At 38.8% G+C, this 22192-nt stretch overlaps 1 protein-coding gene and 1 non-coding gene across 3 annotated transcripts in view; both read left to right on the forward strand.

The window, feature by feature from the left end:
* CCDC50 (coiled-coil domain containing 50) overlaps nt 1–22192 on the forward strand; it is an 83761-nt gene that overhangs the window by 33981 nt on the left and 27588 nt on the right. Inside the window, exons 2-6 of one of the 2 annotated variants that reach the window (XM_040253324.1) lie at nt 782–844; nt 1685–1811; nt 5013–5103; nt 14689–14806; nt 19677–20198. In XM_040253324.1, coding sequence (XP_040109258.1) covers nt 782–844; nt 1685–1811; nt 5013–5103; nt 14689–14806; nt 19677–20198 — 921 coding nt within the window. The remainder of the gene's footprint in view (nt 1–781; nt 845–1684; nt 1812–5012; nt 5104–14688; nt 14807–19676; nt 20199–22192) is intronic. The other variant, XM_040253333.1, reaches the window with a different exon arrangement.
* TRNAC-GCA lies at nt 17339–17410 on the forward strand. The gene has a single exon. It is a non-coding gene; the product is annotated as a tRNA-Cys (tRNA).

Consider the following 22192-nt stretch of genomic DNA (forward strand, 5'->3'; position numbering starts at 1 on the left):
CTCTGTCCAGGGGATTTCCCAGGCAAGAATACTGGAGTGGACTGCCATTTCCTCCTCCAGGGGATCTTCCTGACCCAGGGATTGAACCCATATCTGTGTCTACTGCACTGCAGGTGGTTTCTTTACCGCTGAGTCACACTACCTTACTATCTGAAGCACATTTATTAAACTACAAAAGCTTTTATTATTTGCAAACTAAAGGCAGTATTAATTTTAGATTAAGACTAATTTTTTAGATTAATCTTAAACTAATGGAGTGGGTTGCCATTTCCTGCTCCAAGGGATCTTCCTGATCCAGGGATCAAACCCTCCTCTCTTGCATTTCCTGCATTGGCAGACAGGTTCTTTATCACTGCGTCACCTGGGATCACTGAGGCATAGGCCAGATTTCCTTTAATCCTTCTGACCATGGAAAAACTCAGATTTTTCTCAGCTGCAATATGTAAAACATTCTTAACTCTTTTACTGTCACAGCAGTACTTGCCCTCCCTTTATAGACATGGATTAGAATTTCTGGACCGCATTCATAGGCCAGGATCTCACCATTATTTTGTTACTTTGTTGTACACCTGTACTTGGCATTGAGCAGATACCATCTGGATTTGTGTGAATGAAGACTTCTTACCAACTAATTATTCTTTTGTACATTGCCAGTTATAAAGTTGATCATCCTGAAGTATTAGAATGGATTCTTTGAAGTCCTGAGCAAAGCCTTTTTCTTTTTATGTTGAAGTGCTACTAATGAGCTTTCCTGTCTGCCCTTCTCCCTCATCCTCTGCAGTGTGCCGAGATTTTGCTGTCCTGGAGGACCACTCCTTGGCCCACAGCCTGCAGGAACAAGAGAGTGAGTAATAGCCCCCTGCCAGCTCCTCCAGTTTTCTTTTTTAGTGGTAGCCTTGAGGCAGATTTCTTAGGGTGAGGCGGGAAGAAGACAGAGTCATCAGGGTACACCACCCATCATCCCAAGGGATCTGTCTAGGCAGGTGACACCTCGGTGAAGAATGCACTTCTCGGTGTTTTGAAGGGAGACAGCTGCTGGGGATGAGAAGGCCATTGGGTGTATCAGAGGAAGAGAGGGACTTGAGCCATTTCCTTTGCTCTAATGCTGTAGGAGGGATACAGTGGTTATATGGGGATCAGGAGTACGTAGAAGGCTGGCATAAGAATAGGGGTCCAAATACCTTTACCTAGATTGGTAAAGATACCAATTGGTAAACATACCTATTGGTATCTAGATTGTAGGGTTTTCTGAATATTTATGTATGTAATTATGAAAAGTAAATCTAAGTTGTATGTGTTATACAAAAGTACATATGTGTGAACTTTTAATTTATGTGTCAGTGTAAAAATCAAGTGTTGGGAAATGTAGTTTGTAAATGAAGTGGCAACTTGTGGAGCAGGAGGAGCGGCGGCCCTGGCTTTAGATGGTTGGAGTAGAAGTTCAGGCATTGCCACTGCTGGCCAAAGACACACGACTTAACCTTTCTCATTCTCTTTTTCCTTAATGAAAAGAGGAGAATGCCAACTCCCGTGCTGCATATTATGCAGCATTACTGAGAGTATATGTGGCGATGATGGCTGTGAAGTTCTTTTTAATTGAAAGACTCTTCTTAAGGTTATTCTTAAAAGTTTGTTATGGATAAGCCAAAGCATTGTAATTCCTCTCTCCAATCTTCCTGTCCAGTTGAGCATCATTTGGCATCGAACGTTCAACGGAACCGTTTGGTCCAGCATGATCTGCAGGTGGCTAAGCAGCTTCAAGAGGAAGATCTGAAAGCCCAGGCTCAGCTGCAGAAGCGCTATAAAGACCTGTGAGGACTTGGGGAGTGGGAGAGCACTGTGCCAGGACTGGTTTTCAGGGAAGAGGACTTTCTGTCTGTCCCTTTGATTCCTTTCACTATTGGATTATAAATCCTACAGTGACGATCCCCTAGTTTTTTTTTTGATTTAAAAAAATTGTCTTTGTTGTTGGAATTCCTTTCTAGGTTTGGGGGCATGCAGGTTCTCATAGGACTTAACGCTTTTCACGGATGGCTTTGAGCCAGTTGGTCCAGCTCTGTGTCTCACTTTTCCTAAACTGTACACTGGGGAAATGATCTCTGTCTCCTCTGCCTCCTGTGGTTTTGGGGGGGAATCTAGCAAAATACTGGATGTCACAGAACTTTCTGAAGTCTACTGGGTTCCTTTACTATTTCCTAGTAATGTTTGTGGCTCTTATTTTCCTTGAACCCCTTGCCTTTTGGGGGGAGGGGCATGCCACTTGACTTGTGGGATTTTAGTTCCTGGAGGGATTGAACCCATGCTATAGCAGTAAAAGTGCCAGGTTCTAACCACTAGACTGCCAGGGAAATCGAGAACCCCTTGCTCTTTATATAGAGGCAGAATCTTTTGGAAAGTTCTGAATTATACCCTCCTTTATCTTCATAACTTCAGTGTCTGACCAAAATTATTTCTCCATCTCCTCCTAAATAGATCATGTCTAAGGTCTCTTCCATCATAAAGACTTTTTAAACTTCTTTTTTAGTGTTTTGAAAGCTCACAGAATACATCTCTTCTTTGAGAGAGGTTCCTGTACTTCAGTCTGTAGTGGTAGACTTAACTCCAAAATCATTTTGAGGTGGAAGGAGTAAAGGAAGAAGTGAAGGGACCCTTCTATTTACTTTATTTGTCTTATTTAAATAAACGAGAGAGCCTATTACTTTAGCCACCTTTGAGGAAGGGTTTTTCTCTTCTGTTATTTGCAGAGAAGACTTTATTCATTGTTTTATTCAGTTTTCTTATTTTGTTCATAAACATTCTTATTGGCTCTTGCTAAATAACCCTTTCAACCATGAAAGGCACCAGAGAACACACATATGAATAAAACATAGCCATTGTTTTTAAGGGACTCAGGGAAAAAACTCTGAGCACTTGCCAAAGTGACATGCAAATTCATGAAGAATTCTGTATTTTTAAAACTAGATTAATAAATACTTTTTGGTAAGGTCAAAAAAGTGAGTGAATGAAAAGAGGATATAGAAATAATAAATGAGTAGATTTTTATTTTCAATTCTGTGGTTTGAATGGTTCAGAATCCTATAATATTATATCTGTAATATGAAGTCATTAAATCCCAAAACTTTTGTAGCTAATGAGACGACATGAAAGGGCATATTTCACTGGTTAATAGTGGCAGGACCAGAAGTCAGGTCTCCAGGTATCTTGTCCAGTAATTTTCCTGCTAGTGACTAAAAAAGCTTGCCATTTCCACTTCTGGCCTGCGGTCTCTCTCACGTGTTCCCTTCCCCCTTCCTGTCCGATGTGCATGTTCTGCGTGTACATACACACCCCTGTATGTGCACCCGTCTACTTTCATCTCCAACTGTCTATTTCCAAACATGTTGAAAAGGACCATTTCCTTATACAAACAAGGATAGTGTTCATCCCCTCACTTTTGTTAGAATAGAATGTGTGGATTTCTGTTCCTCCAGAGAAGTTAGGATATTACCGCCACCCCCACCCCCAACGCTTTTCAGGTACAAAAGGCTGCTTTCAAACAGGGAGTATACAACCAAGACTAGATTCGTTGATACTCTTAAGTTCACCTGGCAGGGCAAGAATCAAAGGGAATACTGGTTTAGCAAGTGAACCGCTTGTATAAGCCACAACTGTAGTTTTGTTCCAGCATCTTTTACATGATAAGCTCTAAGCATATGTATATCTCTTTAGGTAACAACTAAAGGTTGTAAGGGCCATGTAAACAGTGGCTCCCCAGCATTATCACACTCTATAGAGTTAAAAGCTGCCTGTTAACTTTTCCTGGGTTCAGGAAGATCCCCTGAGGAGGTCATGGCTACCCAGTCCAGTCTTCTTGTCTGTAGAATCCCATGGACAGAGGAGCTTGGTGGGCTACATTTCATAGGGTTGCAAAGAGTTGGACACAACTAATGCAACTTAGTCTAGTCTGACTGTTCCTGAAACCTGAAACCAAAAGACCATCTCCGTGATATCCAAACCCCATTTCTTGATGAAACTGCTATTCATTTGTGCTGTTTGAAAGGATGTGTTTCTCCCCACAAAATGATGGGTCTGGTTTCTCCCACCAAAGTATATTGTGGGGTTCTGAGCACAGGATGGAGATTTATTTAGTTTTGTGTCCTCAGTGTTGAGCATGGTGCCTGGATGACAGCACATGTTGTGTGAGTCTTTTTTGAATGCATGAATGCCAATACAAAACAAAACTATGGTAGCAGCAGTATTACAACCTTTGGTTGCCTTAGTGGCCTGAGTATTAAGAAAACTGACATCAGCCACAGAGGTTTCTCCTGGCACCTGAAGCTGTGGAATATACATCCACCTCCCCATTTTTAAAGTTTTATTGAAACTGAAAAAAATGTACTTAATTAAAAATTTATAAAAATTGTTTTGAAGTCATACCACCACCTCTAAGTGACCACAGTATTACTGACATTTTAGTGAATTCACTCTTACTTTGTTTATGTGTACTTTGTGCATACTTGGATATTTGTGGATCTTATTCTCATAGTGTACATCTCCTTTGCAGAATCTTGAGGGACTGTGGTGGTGGTTTAGTCGCTAAGTCATGTCTGACTCTTGGCAAGCCCACAGACTGCAGTCTTCTAGGCTCCTTTGTCCATAGAGTTCTCCAGGCAGGAATACTGAAATGGGTTGCCATTTCTTTCTCTAGGGGATCTTCCTGACCCAGGAATTAAACCTGGGATACGATCATACAGAAAAGGCCTGGAGCTTTCCATTATTGTATCTGGGGATCACATTCTGATCCTACCACTTATTTTCTCTGTGACCTTAGGGAAGTGATTCTACTACTCTGGGCCTCAAGTTTTTCTAGCTATAGGATGTGACGGTATTGACCTCTTTGCATCATTGTTATAAGAATTAAGTGAGATAAAAATATGCCCTGGCTCATAGTGAGTATTCAGTAAATTGTGTTGTGGTTCGAAAAGTCATTCCTTGTGTTCTCCATTTATGTTGTTTTCTCCTTTGTTTTTTAGTGAACAGCAAGACTGTGAAATTGCTCAGGAGATTCAGGAGAAGCTGGCTATTGAGGCAGAGAGACGGCGCATTCAGGAGAAGAAGGATGAGGTACAACTTGTTTAATGCCCCTCCAGTCCCTGGAGGAGGGCTGCTCAGCTCTGACTCTCTGTATTCACAGGCTTAGTGTAGGGATGCTGGGTGGGCAGGAGAGCTTTCCCTTTTGGGGGGTGCGTAGTCCAAGTATTGCCCTGTCCATGGACCATCGTTTATTGTCCTTTGGTCGTTGTTTAAGTGGTAAAATCTTAAAAGATGATAACGGTTACTTTGACAAAAAGTGTGGATTCATTTCTGTAGGGCTGCCGTAACAAATCACTGCAGACATGGTGGCGTAAAACAATAGAACCTGATTCTCTCACAGTTCCGGAGGTTGCACATTGACATTAAGGTGTTGGCAGGGCAATGCTGCCTCCTAGGAGAGACCCCTTCTTTGCCTCCTGTTAGCTTCCGGTGGCTCTTGGCAGTCTGCATCCCTTGCCTTGTGGTTGCGTCGTATCAGTCTTTACCTTTGTTGTCACATGGCTTTCTTCCCTGTGTCTTTTGTCCTTGCATCTTCTTGTAAGGACACCAGTCATTGGATTGAGGGCCCACCCTAATAGAGTACGATCTTCTCTTAAATAATTCTATCTGAAAGACCCTATTTTTAAATAAGGTCATGTTCTGAAGTTCTTGATATAAATGAATTTTTAAGAGGTACTTCAGCTCCATACAAGATATCTGTCTATGGGTTATTCTCACAACTTTAGGGAGAGCAAACCTTGAATGTAGCCTGAACAGGAGTCATGGACTGGTCTTTGCTCTCCCTCTTTTTTGTTAGTGGGTTCACTTTCCTATGATACCCTGCCTCAAAAGAGTGATCCATTTAATTCTGTATATATTTTTAAATTGTATTGTTTTTAAGCTGAAAGTGACTGAAATTAGCAGTAGTAAATGGCTTGTGAAAAGACTTGAATTTGTACTTACTGATCATTGCTTTTGCGTTATGTTTTCAGCATTTCTTACAAACATTTGCTTTTTCATTGTGTTGACTCTGTGTCTGCTTTTTTAATACCTATTCTCCTATTCTTGGCCCTTGTCTTATAATAAAGAAAAAAATGATTTATCATTTTTAATAGTAGAATGACCATATCATATTTTGTGTACTGAGAAATTTTGTGTACTCTCTTGGGCACACTGGCACATACAATCACCCTATTAAATAGATATTTCAGGGTTATCAGTGAACCAGCCTGCATCTTCTCTTTCTCCTACTGAGCCACTCTGTTCCTCTGGAACTCCTTGTTCAATGCCAGGCGAGTGTGAGACACCTGGTGTGAGTGTATTTAGCTATTTCTTTAAGAAACAAACCATGATTATGTGATGATCAGAATTGTAAGTAAGAAAGAGGGATTCCTTTTCATCCTTCTGCTGTCAACACAGGAGCTCTTTCTTACTGCAGGATGTGTTGCTTCTCTATAGTCAAGACTTCCTCGGAGATGAGTCTGGAAGCTGAAAGAAGTGATTATGTTTTATAGACAGGAAAGCTTCTATTTTAAAAATCACAGAGTAATGAAGTTGGCTTCTTATAAATGCTCCTGGTGTCCTGTAATATTTTTTCTTTCCGTTCAGAGGAAAGCAGTATTAGGGAAAACAGATGCCTGTGGAATCTAAATAGCAATCACAATAAATAATCTCATTGTTATACTATATAAAGTATGCAGTGTTGTGAATAACTGCATTTCTCAGATGAAGAAATTAAGTCTTAAAGAAGTATATAAATGACTGGTCCCCGGCTATACTAAGATGCCAGAGAAATGTCTCTGCAGTTCTGACTGCCTCTGACTTGGGTATACTGTGACACAACATAGAACACGTAAACTATGGAGTTTGAATCTTGTCTGTTTAACTTTTAGCTGAGACTTGCATCATCTCATTTAGCCATGTAGACCCTCAGGTTCCAAACTGAAGAAGTTATGATAACTACATTACCCTAAAGGGCTGCTTTGAAGTTTAAAATCATGTATTTAAGGTCTCTGCTACATATTAAGTTAACAGTTGTTCTTTCCTCTTTGCTTTCTCGCCAGGTGTTTGCCCCACCATTCTCCCTTTGTAACAACTCTGATTTCTCTAATAGAGAGATATGTGCTGAATTAATAGGTGGGGGTGAGATAAGCAGAGTTAAGTATATTCCAATATGGTATGATTTGAGGAATCATTAGGGGTTTTCTTGCCTTTACAGGCCTCCTATTACTTCCACTACTGTTTGACCTACTGAAATGTTTCCCCTTGTTCAGTGCAATGGAGAGATGAGATGAGAAATCTAGTTGTGGAGGTTTAATGAGACTAGCCTTTAAAAACTCAAGACTTTTTTTTTTTTTCAGACATTTTTGAGTTTCACTGATGCCTTAGTTTAGAATATGGCTGTCCTGTCAAGAAGTTCTTTAATTGTAGAAAAATGTGATTTCCAGCTGACTAGACTGTTTTAATATTAAATAAAATTTGCATTAAGTTTGATGTTGAAGGATGTATGATGATGCTTATTTGTTTAATTTAGTCCAAGGCGCCTCATAGGGGAGACTGAAACAACAGTGCTAATTTTTCTGGCCAACTTTGCATTGCCTGTTACTCGTCAACTGTCCGGATTCTTTTTTTGTTGTTGTTATATTTTCCCTCTTTCTGTGCTCTTCTGCTTCCTTGTAGAGTCTGCTTAACTAATAAGTTCTTATGCAGCAGCAGGGCTGTGGAAAACTCCTCTCTGGATTTTCATCCAGATTTCTTTTTACAGATTTTTGGAGTTAACTCTCTTTTGTAGCTTACAATCATCAAGAACAACCCGATGTAGAATTCAAGATTCTTTCCTCTTGGGATAGATACTTTTTTTCTGAACAACATTGTTCATGAGAAGTAGAGTTATACGACTTTCTGTGGGTGAATTAGCATGTCTAACTTTGTGGTATAATTTTATTGTGTTTTTTAACAGAGCACAAATGTAGGCAGGTAGCATTTCCATTGGGGAGACAGATGTAGAAGAGTTTAAAAAGATCTGTACTCTCAACCACCATGTGGCTTCTTCCCTTCCTTCCCTCTTTTTCCTCTTTCCCTCCTTCCTGTCTTCCTTGCTTTTTTTTTTTTTTAAACTCTTACATGGTGTCTTGAATATCGTAGTAGTAGCATTTCTTTTGTGGCGCCCTGTTGAAGGAGCATGTAGCCTTTGGCAATACTGGACTGAGTTTATGGGAGTACTTACCTCATAATCACATGAGTTTGTGGTTAATATGAGTGGACAAATTTTATTGGGATCTTTCTCTTTGGTCACAGGTTTAGCATTTGTCAATATTGTTTAATCAAGCCAATAAATGTATTTTTAGCTGATATAATTTAGTTATTCTTAAATAACTAAAAATTCTTAAATAGCTAAAGAGAGTTCCAGAAAAACATCTACTTTTGCTTTATTGACTATGCCAAAGCCTTTGACTCTGTGTATCACAACAAACTCTGGAAAATTCTGAAAGAGATGGGACTACCAGACCACCTGACCGGCCTCCTGAGAAATCTATATGCAGTTAGAACTGAACATAGAACAACAGATTGGTTCTAAATCGGGAAAGGAGTACGTCAAGGCTGTATATTGTCACCCTGCTCATTTAACTTATATGCAGAGTACATCATGCAAAATGCTGGGCTGGATGAAGCACAAGCTGGAATCAAGATTGCCAGGAGAAATATCAATAATGTCATATACTCAGATGACACCACCCTTATGGCAGAAAGTGAAGAAGAAATAAGAGCCTCTTGATAAAAGTGAAAGAGGAGAGTGAAAAAGGTAGCTTAAAACTCAACATTCAGAAAACTAAGATTATAGTATCTGGTCTTACTACTTCATGGCGAATAGATGGGGAAACAATAGAAACAGAGAGACTTTATTTTGGGGGCTCCAAAATCACTGCAGATGGTGACTGCAGCCATGAAATTAAAAGATGCTTGTTCCTTGGAAGAAAAGATAGGACTAACCTAGACAGCATATTAAGACAGTATATTAAAAAGCAGAGACATTACTTTTCCAACAAATGTCTGTCAAGTCAAAGCTGTGGTTTTTCCATTAGTCATGTATGGATGTGAGAGATGGACTATAATGAAAGCTGAGTGCCAAAGAATTGATGCTTTTGAACTGTGGTGTTGGAGAAGACTCTTGAGAGTCCCTTGGACTGCAAGGAGATCCAACCAGTCCATCCTAAAGGAAATCAGTCCTGAATATCCATTGGAAGGACTGATGCTGAAGCTGAAGCTCCAATACTTTGGCCACCTGATGTGAAGAACCAACTCATTAGAAAAGACCCTGATGCTGGGAATGATTGAAGGCGGGAGGAGAAGGGGATGAAAGAAGATGAGATGATTGGGTGACATCACTGACTCGATGGACATGAGTTTGAATAAGCTCCAGGAGTTGGTGATGGACAGGGAAGCCTGGCGTGCTGCAGTCCATGGGGTCACAAAGAGTTGGATGTGACTGAACTGATCTGAATTTATTCTTAAATAAAACTCAACTACTTTGTGTATATGTGAATATTGATTTACATATGTGCCTTTGAACCTAGGTACAAATATGTGTGAATGTGAAACTATTTTAGGGAAAGCCTGTTTTTTTCCTTAAATAAATAGTATCATGGCCAACCATGTAATGAAAAATCTGTGGGACTAATCCAACAATTTGGAGCCATTTATAATGTGAACTATTCAGGGATAAACATAGTAACCACTTTATATTAAAAATTAATCTAGTGTGAGCCATGGCACTTTTTCATAGCATTCTTAATGTGATTAGAAATTCGTGGTCTAAAAATATATCTATGTAAATTGGTAATATCTAGAAAATATCTCAGGTAGTAATAATTTAAACTACGTAATTTTTTTCCCTATGTTGTGGCACTTTAAGAATAAGTTTACACATATATAGCCAGACAGGGAGTGAGTGGGAGGCCTCTGGTTGATAAAATTATTCTCTCCTTTTATCCTAGTTATATTGGTGTTTTTACAGCCATGAATTTGGTACTATCTTTCTGGTCTTATAGAGTAACCCTTTTGGGATTATACCTGATTTGCATTTCCTACTGAGGTAGATGTTAATATAGTAATTGCTAGGTAATAAAAAAGTTTAGCAATCTAATGGAATGGATTTCTTTTTTTTAACTCTTCTGTCATTTGACAGTCACATTTTCACATCTCCCTTAGATTGTCTTTATACCCAAGATTTTCTCATTTTGAATCCCACTACTATTAGGATAGAGGTGAAAACTTTAAGGGAGAAGTAACCCTGATATAAAATTGTATAAACCATAAAAGTACCCAAAGGGATCCAACAGTTCAGTAATTTGTCTTCTACTTAAGAAAGTTGCATGGAGCTCCTCTGCACCTTACTGTGTGAATGTCTGTCTTAGAGCACTCATCTTTGCATGTCTTACATTATGTTAATCATTTTGCTTCTACCACTTAAATGGACAAGAACATTAATGATAATGACCATGTATCTTATTTCTCTGTAGGAGGTCTCTAGCAGAATATTTGAGCCATTGAAAGGAATCAGTGAATCTTTTTTCTTGACATAGCATTCCTGTAGCATTCCAGGAATCCTTAACTCTGCCTTTACTTATGCTCACAGCTTCCCATTTTCCAGAGATGAGTGTTATTTCAATAAGTGTGTTTACTTAGGAAGTCTTCTGTGGTAGGAGAGGAGGGAGGCGTAAGAGGGAGCAGATATATGTATAATGATGGCTGATTAGTCGTATGGCAGAAGCCAGCACAACATTTTAAAGTAATTTTCCTCCAACTAAAAAATAAATTAAAAAAAGAGAAAGTCTTCTGCACAACAGTTATTTCTGCATATTAACCCAAAGTAAGTCTACCGGATTAATATTATTAATTAAAAAAATAATTGAATGTGACTTCAGAAGGATTTTGGAGTTCTTTTAGATTTGTTTTTTCCCCAAGTTACATTTTGTCAAACACTAATTTAGTAAGGTTTATATATGTGTATATATTTTATGTAACAAAAAGACCTCTGTCACAAGATAAATTTGGAAATTCCAGGGTTGCAAGAAGATAACATTACTTTTCTTTCATTAGGATGTTAACATGAGCTAATGTGTTTAAAGAATTAGATATAATACATGTTTTCTGTTGAATTTTTTTTGGTGAACCTTTGATACCAGTGTTCTCAAAAACAGCTTGGGAAATGCTGTTGTAGACTAACCTTTAACAGGAAGGAAGCAGAGGATCAAGGAGGTTGTTTATGTCAGGGGTGACTAAGCTGCATCCAAGCATGATGACTAATAATTGCTGTCTTTAGCTTGTTTCAGAGGAGTTTTTTTGTTTTTTTTTTTGAAATCACCTAACTAAACCCACTGTGCAGTAATGGTGGAAAGCAGGGAAGAGAGCTGACTTGGCTGAGCCGTGGTTTATAGTATGGCAGCAGATTTCCGTTGAAATCCTTTTTCCTTTCTTTTCCCACCTCAAGTACAGCTAGCTGTTCTTACTCTTCTCAGCCAGGAGACGCTTACTCAAAAAAAAGGAGTTGAGATGTTAATAGAACAAAGCTTTGGGTGCCGAGATGCATGACACATTGTGATTATTATTTTTCTACTTGGTTAAAAGCACTCTTTTTGACCAGCTAAATACATTGTACAAAACAGGTTATCACTTTGTTTCTCTTTGGTTCATTTTTGGCTCTTCACATTGAGAAAGTGCCCTATTACTATGTATGTATTAGGAATAAATTTGATAGCAGGAAAGCAATTATAAAGTCCCTGGAGGACAGTTTAATAATTTTGGCTGGCAGTTGGACCTGGTAGTTTTCCTTTATATTTTTATTCAGTTACATAAAGGGGGACTTTTTGTTTTCAGTAAAACAAACCACTTAAGAAAATGTAGTGTTGGGTGTTCAGTCAACATGACAATTCAGGGAAGTGTTTACATTTTCTTTCTGCTTTCCTAATAAGATGTATATGGATTTAGGAAATTCTGAAGTAGATATTAGTGTGAGGAGAATAAATTATCTTGTCACACCTCTCCCTAACTGATTACTCTATTGCTTTGTAACACATCAGTGTAATGAACCTGGCACAGAGGAGGGCACCCAGTAACATTTCCAGAATTATTACAGTGTGTACTGGGATGTCAAGACATTGGACTTTTAAGGTTCACTAGTTCAGACTCTTCATTTTACAGATAAGTAATTCAGGCCCAAAGAGATTCATTTTAATAGTTAATGTCTCTGAAGCATCTCTGACTTGAACTGCTGCTGCTAAGTCACTTCAGTCGTGTCCGACTCTGTGTGACCCCATAGACGGCAGCCCACCAGGCTCCCCCGTCCCTGGGACTCTCCAGGCAAGAAGGAGTGGGTTGCCATTTTCTTCTCCAGTGCATGAAAGTGAAAAGTAAAAGTGAAGTCGCTCAGTTGTGTCTGACTCTTCGCAACCCCATGGACTGCAGCCTATCAAGCTCCTCTTTCCATGGGATTTTCCAGGCAAGAGTACTGGAGTAGGGTGCCATTGCTTTCTCCTGGAACTTATCAAATATACGTATGTATTTACACAGTTTCATGAGAAATTTCCAGCATAGAAGTCAGTTACAGAATACATGTTAGTAACATTAATTTGAATTTAGGCCTATTTCGTGAACATTAGAAGCCACGTACATGGATGTGTGTGTCCTTACACGCGTGCTTAGTCACTCAGCCGACTTGTGTCCAACTCTTTACAATCCCATAGTTTGTAGCCCACCAGGCTCCTCTCTCCGTGGCATTTTCCAGGCAAGAATACTTGAGTGGGTTGCCATTTCTTCCTCTATGGGATCTTCCTGACCCAAGGATGGAAGCCAAGTGTCCTGCATCTCTTGCATTGGCGGGTGGATTTTTTATTGCTGAGCCACCTGGGAAGCCCTCCAAGTATACTGATAACCTCTGCTAATTCATCTAGCCTCAGCATCCAACTTATTTCTACACTGATATAAGAGAAATTAAGTCATTCAGATGAATTTTATTTGCTTTGCTGTCTTAGTATAGTCTTCATTTGATTTATTCAGAAAAATGCAGAAAGAATGGTGATTAATTCTTGCCTCAGAAGTAAGCCCCTCAGAACTGCCTGTGATTTTCATTACCATTTGTATCAGTGAGTACGGTTGCTATATTTGTAAGATCTTTAAGAATCTAGTAAGATCTTTAAGAATCTAGTAACATCTAGGGATCTTCTTTTTTTAAAAGTGTACATAAACAAAGTTTATGTGCTATTTTATTGGGCCTCTTATAGAAATAATCTTCAAATTCTGAACTCTATCTCCACCTCAAAATCTTTAGGAACTTTTCATCCCTTCCATTATAGACTCCAGACAGGGAGGGGGGTTCAGGATGGGAACATGTGTATACCTGTGGCAGATTCATGTCGATGTATGGCAGAACCAATACAATATTGTAAAGTAATTAACCTCCAATTAAATAAATTTATATTTTAAAAAATTGACTATAAAGAGTGCCTAGCATCCTGCCTCTGTCTGTTAAATCTCATCTTTCTCTAACACCCCACGTACTATTGGTTGTTTTCTAGAGTGATGCCCATTAAAATACTTACAACTTTGCTGGTGGTGTTCTCAGCAAAGAATATCTTCCCTTGCCTGTTGGAATCCAGTTCTTTGTTTAAAACCTAACATTAATGTAAAGCCTTGAACCAATTCATATAAACAGAAGTAGTATTCCCTTTTTTGTGCGCTCATAGACATTCCCCCCCCCTTTTTTTGAGACATTTACAGTTTGATTATGTTATAGTTATTTGTGTATTGCTTGTTTTCAAAGTGGGGTGGTGATATTTTAGGAGATGAAATCAGAATGTTATTAGCCACTCGGCAGCTGCTGAAAACTTGCCTGGAGATGGAGCATAGGGAAGACAGGAGGAGGACTGTTTTCTGTTTGTTTTTTTTTTTTTTTTAGTTAAGACAGCCATCCTCTAATGCAAAGCTAAATCACAATCAGCTGAAAGATTCTTTAAAAAACTTTTTTTAATGAAATGAAATCACTGTATATATACATTACTATATATAAAATAAACAGCTAATGGGAAGTTGCTGTATAAAACAGGGAGTTCAGTGTAGTGCTCTGTGACAACCTAGAGGGGTGGGGAGGAGGTTCAAGAGTGAGGGGACATAGGTATGCTTGTGGCTGATTCATGTTATTTTATGGCAAAAACCAACACAATATTGTGAAGCAGTTATCCTCCAATTTAAAATAAATTTTAAAAAAGGTTATAGATTATGACAGTCTTCCTCATTCAGACTTAGTGAATCATCATCTTGGACAAAGGGCCCATAAATATGTATTTTAAAAATTCTGTTCCGTAACCAGTTTTAGGAATATTATATTTGAAAATCTTCAGGTTGAGTTAGATTTAAATTTAGTTAAAAAACCTTTCTCCCTCATCTGTATCTTACGCACTTCCTGTTGAGCAGTCGTCTTTGACATTTGGACAGTGTGAGCGTAATACCAGAAGGTCTGGAAAACCATAGGCAGAGCCACGAAGCCTGAGAGTGGAAGGTCAAACCACTGACCAGCAGGGTTACTGTATGGCATCTCTTCTTTCTCTGAAGTATTTATTTTTCTTCTCTCTGTATTTGCAGGACATTGCTCGACTCTTGCAAGAAAAGGAGTTACAGGAAGAGAAAAAGCGAAAGAAACACTTTCCGGAGTCTTCTGGAGTCAGTGCTTATGGTGATAGTTACTATTATGAAGATGGAGGTAACAATTCCTGTCTTTAGACTCAGTTGCAAGACACCCTTTAAATTTGTCTGTAAAGTGACTGTAGGGCCCATTTGGATTTATGGTGAAATTTTATCTTATCTAATGAATCCATCTGTTCTTTAGATGTATGACCAGAGTCATTTTTATGGCTGTAAAATGTGAGTATAGTTTAGCAAAATCTGACATGTGTTCTTTTGCACTGTTGCTACTTAGAATGTTATATTCCATTCTAAGCACATAAACTAGGGTACAGAAAAATGGCAGAGGAGTCTCTGCCTCAAGGAAATCTGGGCAGTACTGTTTGAAGCCTCAGAGTAGCATAAATGATAAAGGAGGTGCAGCATTTATAGATTACTGGATACCAGAGCTTTTTTCCCATGCCTCTATCTTTTAAACCTAGGCCAATGGATCATCCTGCTGGTGACAAAATTGAATATTATGATTTTCTGTTGAGTGTTCGCTTTTGATGCTTCTTTGCTATTTCTACCATATAGAAAGTTCTCTGAGAGAGAGACCCCTTCTCTAGTGCCTCCTTCTGCAGTGTGGTGGTGATGCGGTGGTGGTAGTGCTTGTGGTAACGGTGATTCTTTATCTTAAAAGTGTGTTGGGAAATGAGTATTTGCAAGTATTATTTACTTCTTTTTAAAGACATGTCAAAGGAAGGATATCTCCTATAGTTTTAGTGTGACTGTTTAACTGTGGTTCAGCTTGGAGACCATGTGCTATGCTGTACCTAGTCTCTCAGTCGCATCTGACTCTCTGTGACCCCGTGAACTGTAGCCTGCCAGGCGCCTGGGGATTCTCCAGGCAAGAATACTGTAGTGGGTCACCATGCCCTTCTCCAGGGGATCTTCCCAATCCAGGGATCAAACCCAGGTCTCCCGCATTGCAGGTGGATTTTTAACTCTCTGAACCAACTTGGCTTCTGTGGTAGCTCAGTTGGAGACTGTACTTAGAATACCAAATACCAACCAAATAACATCTAAAGGCAGCTTCTAGAGAATAAAGATTTTAAGATGAGTAATCCCCAAGGCCCCTGAAACTTAATTATCTATTGCTTTTCTATAGTATCATAAAACGTAAGTAGGTATTTTTCTTTGGTGAGTAGAATGAAAAGTATGTGTATGTAGATAATAGGGCTATTGTAGTTGAGTCTTCCAGTCACGTTGTTCCAAATCTTTCAAAAGGAGTAAGCTCAACTCTGTAACACACTTAGTAAGCAGATTGATTCTCTACTTGTGGCTTGGTGTGTTCTTCCACACGTGAAATGCTCAACTCTTTTTTTGATAGCTATTTCCTTTATCCTGGTTTTTCTAATAAAATCATGTGATACATCATTCAAGAAGAAAAATTGCCAGTATTTTTCTGTACTAGAGATCAAAAGGTAAAGAGTTACTCGTCAGCATTAATTAAAATCTTAAGAGATATGATCTGGTGTTTTTTTTGTTTTTTTATAATTCTGCCAGAAGGCACGTTCATTGCAGATAAAAATATAACTATTCTAAACTTGAATCTAAAAACATTAGGTTGGTAAATAAGTACACTAAAGTACTGATTTTAGCAATCCTCTTTTAAAACCTTACAGTTACTTGAATTGTGACTCAAACATGGTGGTTTTGACCAGAGTATTGTCATTGTGATTTATCTCTGTAGACTGTGTTAAGAATTCAGTAGATTTTCAGGGACACCTAAATTTTTAAAAAATGTGTATTTAGTGCTTTTGTAAAGTTACAGAGAATGCTGTATGTGCTTTTCTTGGAGTTGGGGCGGGGGGATTGGGCATAGGATCAAGGGATCTCCTGACTGTGTACCTGTAAACTACTGTTGGAATTTCTCTTCAGTTGTGTTGTTGCTGGGAGATGATACGTTGTTGAACATGTGATCTTCATTTCTGTGCCTTTGAGTTAGACCAAGGTGAATTCCACAGAAACCACATTGTAGTCCAGCTGACATTTACAAAGCAGCTGTATGTTCTTTGCAGTGGTCCTTTCCCAACACATAAGAGATATTCTTGAATTGTACTTTTCTGCCTTTGCGTGCAATATAATTTTTGTCTGTCTTACATAATAATCACAGTGAATCATTCTGGAAGTGGTTGCTTTAGCTTTAATTTTACTTAATCTTTAATAAATTAACGTTTAAAAAGTAATCATTTATAGGTTTTCTACAAATCTGGAATTATCCAAAACCCCTGTCAGATTTATATCAACTGAAATTGTATATCTTATTTATGAATCCATGTTTCTCTTTCAAAGCCACTCACCTGTATGGCTGGCATATTAGAGATTTTTTTTTTAAGTCATTGTCTTTGGAGTCATTAAACCTTGATTCAAGTTACATCCCTTCCTTAGAAAAACTGTAATATTAAGGAAGTTACCCACTGTAATCCTTTTTCTCATCTGTAAAATGGAGATTCTAAAAATATATCCTTCACATGAATGTTGAAAAGATTAAACAATAGAATTTTTGTGAAGACTTATTAAACTTTAAAGTACTATTATTTGTACTTATATTAATGTAAAGTGGACTTCCCTGGTGGCTCAGATGGTAAAGCGTCTGCCTGCAATGCGGGAGACCCAGGTTCGATCCCTGGGTTGGGAAGATTCTCTGGAGAAGGAAATGGCAACCCATTCCAGTACTCTTGCCTGGAAAATCCCATGGATGGAGGAGCATGGTAGGCTACAGTCCATGGGGTCACAAAGAGTTGGACACGACTGAATGACTTCACATTTCACTTTAATGTAATATGTGTATTAAATGATATTTGGTCTGTTCAAACAAAAATCATTTTATTTTGAAAGACAAACATGGAAGAATACAAAATGTTTGCAAATATATGTGTGTGTGTGTATATATATATACACACACATATACATATATATATGTATGTGTATATACATATATGTATGTATTGCCTATAAGGAAGTTAATTATATTTGCCAAATAACTTGGTCTCAAGAAATATAGAAGTCTCAATCCTTAACTGGACAGGGTTTTAAAGGATTCAAACATTCCTCCATCCGTGTCTTCTTTTTTGCCCCAGGTTTAAAGATATCACAAGTGATCACAATAAATATTTTTCCCTATCAACTCTATGAAAATGTAGTAATAGCCCTGTTCTAATTCTTGCAACACACTTCCCTAAAGTACAACTGTTAATATCTGTTAAAATATGAAAAGAAGTAAAAATAAAACAATCATGACTTCACAAGTCCATGTTAAAAACAAAACCTTTCTTTTCTGTGTTTGGGTTTTATAGGCAGGCTTCACTCCTGCAGTTTTCTGTGGGAACATTGCTATTAACACTAAACCATTGTTTCCTCCTTGTGATCATCGTTTAAGTAGCTGGTCAGTATTATGTTAATTCACAGCAGTAGTAAATAGATTCTCAGTTGTCAAGATACACTTAAAAGAATAGTTTGCGTAAAGCATACTTTTTTATTACAGAGAGTAATTGTTCTGTTTCACTTTTGCTTTATGTAAAAAATAAATTCTATCATAAATTATGAAGATAAATACCTCTACAGACTTTTTAGAAGACAGGTCATTTAGACGTCATCTTTGAAGCAGATGCTTTTTTCTTTTGGAAAGCTCAATAGAGTTTTGAGTGCAAGCTTTTTTGGCATCATTGATGCATTTAACACAGATCCATATCTCCCCTTCCTGTATTCCCTCACTAGATTAACAATAACAAACATTAGCAAAAGCAAAGAGCCCAAAACCAAACCAAACAAACAAAAAAAACCCTGATAAATAAGGAAAGGTATGGTTATTTATTTTTTCTACATTCCATCCAGTTGAAAGAGCTGCTTCAAATGCAGTTCAGCAAATGACTAATTCCAGTGGGGAATCTTGGCTGTTTTAGCAATTTTCCATGGAATTAGGATTTCTTTTTGTTATTTCCCCATTATAGTAAAAATCTTTGGAAATGTTAAATATGCTCTTGGAATATGCGTTGTTAATTCATTTCCTTTGTTTTCATAGTTTGCTGGTTCCTAAAAAAGCCCTGACAACAAAGCACCGTGTATGTGCTGTTTCTCTAGTTTGTGTGAAACTTAGGAACTTGTATATTTAGCACTTGTTGTATTTCTGTATGCACAATACAGTATCATAAAGTTTTTTGAAATGGATTTAGGAATTGGCTTCTTTTTATGTATTCCGTTATGGCATCTATTTTTAATTATTTTCCTCTGCACAGCTTCAAGTAAGATTTGAAACAGAGTCATCCAAAGATAACAGGGTCATTTACTCACGTAAAATTCTCCTTTGCTCCGTCTTCTTCCACACTGAACTGTGATTTTTTTCTGGGAATGTTTGCTTTGGCCACCTAAGGGGAGAGGATGGAGGAATACAAAATCTGTGGATCATCTGTCTGAACCAAGTAGAACTAGCAATATTCTGATCTAGATTTATTGTTATTTCCAATAAGAATATTTGAAAGTCTCTGACTGGAATCACAAAGTATACTTCTTTTTCTATTACTGCCCTCCCCCACCATAAACTAGTTCCAAATTGATTTTATAAATAGAATAGAACACTTAATGACTGGAATTTTTGTTATTGGCAAATATTAAAGCACTATGTTAATCCTTCCCTAATCATGATCAGGCTCTTCTTTCAGATTTATTTCATTTAATTTCATTTTAGTTTTATTACCTTTTTGGCTCTGTACCTAGAATCCTTCATGTATGCACGGACCATTCCGGCAAATACTCATCCATTCATTTCAGTTTGTTAAACTGAAAAAATGGTTTTCTTCATTTTAAAATATATTAAGCTTGAGGCCTGTCTCCATCCTGTAGTGAGTTCATACTCAGTCATTAAGCTAACCTGCATTTGTTTTTCACGCTCCTCCACCTCTGCTCAGACCAGCCACGGTCAAGGAGGGCAAGGGAGTTGGGTTCAGGAAGCTCAAGGCCTTGTAGACTCCAACAGGAGGAAAAGACTGTGAAGCACAGGAGGGAGAGACCCAGACATCCACAGGAGGACTTGGGAGGACCGGAAGAGCACTGTTCATCAGAGAAACCTCCGTCATCTGGCTCAGGTCAAGTGAGGGATGATCCCCAAGTTAACACTGAGCCTGAAAGAAAACGCTGTGGCCACGAGAGGCTCCGGAGACCTCCCCTCCCCAAGATCAGCGGTGAGGTGCTTCTGAGCACCGAATCGGATGACTGGGAGGCTCACTCTAGCCATCGAACTCGGAACTGGGAAAAACAGTCCAGACAGCAAGACCAGCTCTCTCCCAAAACCTCACGGAAAGCGGGGCTTCCCTGCAAGGAAGCCGTTTATAGGAGGGACCGTGGGCAAGGTGAGCACAGAGAGAGAAGGCGCAGGCCCCGGACCCCTCCCTTCTCAGAGGGTGAGGAGCAGCTCCCGCTCGGAGACACAGGTAACGAAGGCCAGCCTGGTCGGAAGTGCTGCTACTGTGTATATATACATGCAAACAAATGTATCTGTTAAGCACCGTAGACAACATGGCCTTTCTCTCTGGTTTATGCTTATGGCTTTGAAATAAATCCTGGACCAGATATTATAAAAGGTATTTACTTAATCTCAAATCTCAAGAAGGAGAATATCTGTACCTTTTCCCTTCTGCTTTCTAAGAGAATACACACTCCTTGCAGGGTTCTTCCAGCCCCACAATTGCAGTGGAGGTACTTGTCCCAGGTACAATTTTTAATCTGCCAAGACCTTACATCAGAGATTCTGATACTAAAGCAGTGCTATTGCGTTTCTGATTTTGATTCCATGAACCCGGAAGGTCTAATGACACCACCTTCATAATATTTGCCTCCAAAGAAGACTTACAGGGCTGGAAGTACTGGATTTTCTTCACCTCATCTTTCTCAGTTATGAAGTGAGAGATGAGACAGACGGTCTTTTAAGATAGTGTTTTTCAAGTAGTGAGCCTCTAGTTTGTTTTCGTCAGAATCAGCTGGGCTATCTCCTAAAAATGCAGATTTCTGGATATGTGTTATCAATCCCTTGAGTGCAACCTGGCAACTCGGGCTTGTTTTACCAGGAGGTGATTCTTATGTACTTAGAGTTTGAAAACAGTTGTTTTGAGTTCCTTCCTGGGCTTTAACCAGCTTCGGCTCTACAGCTGGTGCTCTGAAGCAGCAGTGTCAGTTAAGTTCTTGGTACTTACTTAGGAATGAGGAGAATGAGCCTCCAATTTCTGGCATCCCTGAGGCCCTACTCTGAAGCCCATCACTGACACAATAATGGTTCTTTCCATGCCTTTCTGGAAACTGCCGCTGTGATGTTTTTCCATATGGCTGTACCACTACGAGTGGTAGCACTGGCTGTCTGGTGTTTCAGTTAGACTGTACTCATCTCCCTAGTTTTGTTTTGCTCTTATGGAATGTTTACAGAGACTCAGGGGTTATTGGGGGGAAAGTACCAAGGAGGCGACTCTTCTTACTTCCTTCCATCTACTGTTGCCCAGCCAACCTCTCCTTCTGGTTTGGAGAGTGGTTTCTAGGTTGCAGATTCATGTTGATTCTTTTGGTTCCCCCTATCATTTTACCTCTTCCTGTCATATTACTCCTTTAAGTTTTTAAAGGGCTTGGTGAGAAAGAAAATGAAAATCCAGGTCAGCAAGTATCTATATGCCACAAATCCTTGCCTCAGGCTTTATGTTTAGGGGTAGATGCTTGGATCTGAGCCTCAAACAGTTCATGAGTCAAGCCACAAAGGTGGATATGTAAACAAGCAATTGCAAATTTGATATACTTTGAACAAAGAGCTCTGGGGCAATAGAGGAGGACGTGATAAAATCTACCTGGAGTGTTTTTAAAGTTACTTTATATCAGATTTAGGAAGACATTGGAGTCAAAAAGTATCAGGGAGGAAGGGTGATTTCATCGACTTCTGGGTTTCTGATTTTGTGACTGCGACCCGGTAAGTGTGCTCTGAGGGCTGGTTAACCTCTATGGCTTTTTTAGTATGCTCAAGGGTATTTTAAACAGACTCAGAAAGGGTGGAAATAATATGAAAGAAACTCGGTGACTCACAAACCCTACTACTGGAGTTGTAGGCAAACGTTTTGTTCCTTTTAATTTAATAGGATAAGAGTTTTAAAAACAGTGTGACTAGGCAGTTACTAAAATCGCAGCAACGTAGCTGCTAGCATCTGTCATCTTATTTTCAGCTTACTTTGCAGATTTCACCTACAAAGACTTTGTTGGCATTTGATTTTGTGAGCCACCCACCACCCTAGAATAGGTCAGAAGATTACATTAAAATATAATCATGTACTGGTGTCTATTCTTGCTGTTGTAAAAGTTCTTAAAGTTGTTAGCGTAGGCCAAAGTTTTGTTTAACCTAATAATAAAGAAAGCAGCAGGACAACAGAGAGCTAGTTCTAAGAGCACTGGTTTG

The sequence above is a fragment of the Oryx dammah genome, unplaced genomic scaffold (genome assembly GCF_014754425.2).
Source record: "Oryx dammah isolate SB20612 unplaced genomic scaffold, SCBI_Odam_1.1 HiC_scaffold_2, whole genome shotgun sequence".
Taxonomy (NCBI): Eukaryota; Metazoa; Chordata; class Mammalia; order Artiodactyla; family Bovidae; genus Oryx; species Oryx dammah.